The 2,138-nt window shown below is 39.2% G+C and overlaps 1 protein-coding gene across 3 annotated transcripts in view; it reads left to right on the plus strand.

The window, feature by feature from the left end:
* The window catches only part of LOC116702735 (deformed epidermal autoregulatory factor 1 homolog), a 7,082-nt gene that overhangs the window by 2,607 nt on the left and 2,337 nt on the right, over positions 1-2,138 (plus strand). Inside the window, exons 4-8 of one of the 3 annotated variants that reach the window (XM_032537104.1) lie at positions 57-190; positions 288-341; positions 442-490; positions 1,055-1,303; positions 1,435-1,520. In XM_032537104.1, the coding sequence (XP_032392995.1) occupies positions 57-190; positions 288-341; positions 442-490; positions 1,055-1,303; positions 1,435-1,520 (572 nt within the window). The remainder of the gene's footprint in view (positions 1-56; positions 191-287; positions 342-441; positions 491-1,054; positions 1,304-1,434; positions 1,521-2,138) is intronic. The other 2 variants (XM_032537105.1, XM_032537106.1) reach the window with 2 other exon arrangements.

The raw sequence follows: 2,138 nt of genomic DNA on the forward strand, positions 1-2,138 counted from the left end.
CCCCCCCTATTCTAAATGCTATTAATTGGTGTTGCTGTATGGGGTGCTGTATTTAGGTGAGGAGTGTATCGAGTCGGAGGGCCGCTGGTTTTCTCCCGGTGCCTTCGAGGACTTTGGGGGGAAAGCCGCCAGTAAAAAATGGAAAACAAGTATTTCCTATAAAAAAAAGCCTCTGCAGTTTTTATTTGAGGTAAGGTTTTGTTGTTCTTTGTGTAGAGTGTACTTGTCTTTATTCATGAAAAATCAAAACAAACTATAAATGAACTAACTTCTGACGTTTATCACAGCAAGGTTTGTTAAACACCAGAGGATTTAAAAAGAGAAGAGCTGAAACTATGAAGGTAACTGGACATCCAAATACAATATGATACACATTCATGCAACTAGGTTGCAGAGAATCTTGTATTTTATTTTGAATTTTTATTTTCTTTATCCTCCCAGCAAAAGAAAATCCCGTCACGTAATTGCATATCAGAGAGCCAGTCTGAAGGTTTGTCTGCCCTAACCCTCTTGTACTGTCACTTAAACCAGTAATCAGATCAAGGGCATAGCTTTGGGTTCAACAGTGTGTGTGTGTGTGGGGGGGAGGGGGGCAGCAGATATAATATTGTATATATATGTATGTATATGTGTATATGCAGTATGTCTGCAAGATATTGATAGAAAGCAACAAAAAAATCAAGAGAATTGTAGAAAGACCTTGGAAAAGCAACAAAAACTTTGGAGAAAAAAAAAAATCCACATAGTCGACGATAATGTTCCAATAAATCGTCTTCAAAAATTGTCTAAAAAACCTTGAAAAAAGAAATGAAAACTCTACAAAAACATCAAAAAAAATAAAAATATTCGGAAAAAGTCCACCCCTCCATTCCCCTCTGTAAAATTACGCTTAATAATTAAATTAGACAAAAACAAGCAGTGTGCATGCCAAGGTAATATTAATTTGATATAGGCATAATTTCTTTTTTTTTCTTTTTCTTTTTTTAAGTTTAGACCTACCAAGTAATAAATAACAATTACTTAAAGTTTACCTTTTATTATTTCCCTGTCAAAGAGTCAGACATACAATCCAAAGAAGAATCGGAGGAAGATGAAGATGAAGATGTTAAAGATGACAACTGGTTTCGAGGCAGTGAAGAATTGACACAGGAGTCAGAGGAGGAAGGTGAAGAAAGAGTAGGGGTTAAAGATGGAGGGGACGTTGTAGACTCAGGAGTTAACAAAAGTAAAGGAGAGAAAGATGAAATCGGAGAAACGGAAAATGAGGATATGACTCCTGTTGCTGAAAACGACAAAGACATCGGTGTGTTTGCATGTGACATGTCCTACAGAAATCCTCGTCTGTAGAAAACGTATTATTGAAATGAATGTGAGCACGTTGGGCAACTACAGCAAGTGTTTACCTGTGGATGTATGATATCACTCTTCTTTCAGAAAGAGAGACAAACGTCACCCTTTCGACATCGGCGAAAAATGAATTGCAGAAGGAAGTAAAAGTAGTCCTCAAAAGGCTTTCAGAGGTAAGATGGGAGAGAAACTGTGGAGTTGTTTTCTGCTTTTTTGTGTGAATCAAAATACTTTTTGCCACGCTAACGCTGTGGCTCTAGAATGGCAATGTTGGTCTGACATTGGTTTGTTTGTCACGCCACCGCTCATGGTGGGGATTCATGGTCCCCAGTGGATCAATCATAATGACGTTGGTGATCCCCTGACTCCTCTAGCGCCACCGTGAGGTTGATATTTGTGGTTTTGTGGGAAATGTCTCAACAACAACTGTTGATTCCCATTGAACCTGGCAAACACTTTAAGGTCTTCCTCAGGATAGTCTATATTGACGACGTTTCATTGTTCAAGTGCCGCCCGAAAATCAGCTGGATTTTGCAAATTCTTGGCCGGATGTCCATGACCTTCCGCTTTCTTTGTGTTTGTATTTTAAACTCTGGTGGATTTATGATCTCTGCAGGGTAAATCCAGACAGCTAGCTGGACTATCTGTCCAATTTAAGTTCTAAACGAGTTCCTTCCTGAGGCTGTTTTGCAGAGGCACCGTTTCTCCGTCCGGAGCTAAGCCCAAGACTCTTGTGATTGGTTTGAAGAAATGCCAATAAACCAGAGCATGTTTTTCTCCCATCCCGGAAT

This window comes from Etheostoma spectabile, chromosome 15 (genome assembly GCF_008692095.1).
Source record: "Etheostoma spectabile isolate EspeVRDwgs_2016 chromosome 15, UIUC_Espe_1.0, whole genome shotgun sequence".
NCBI classification, from domain to species: Eukaryota; Metazoa; Chordata; class Actinopteri; order Perciformes; family Percidae; genus Etheostoma; species Etheostoma spectabile.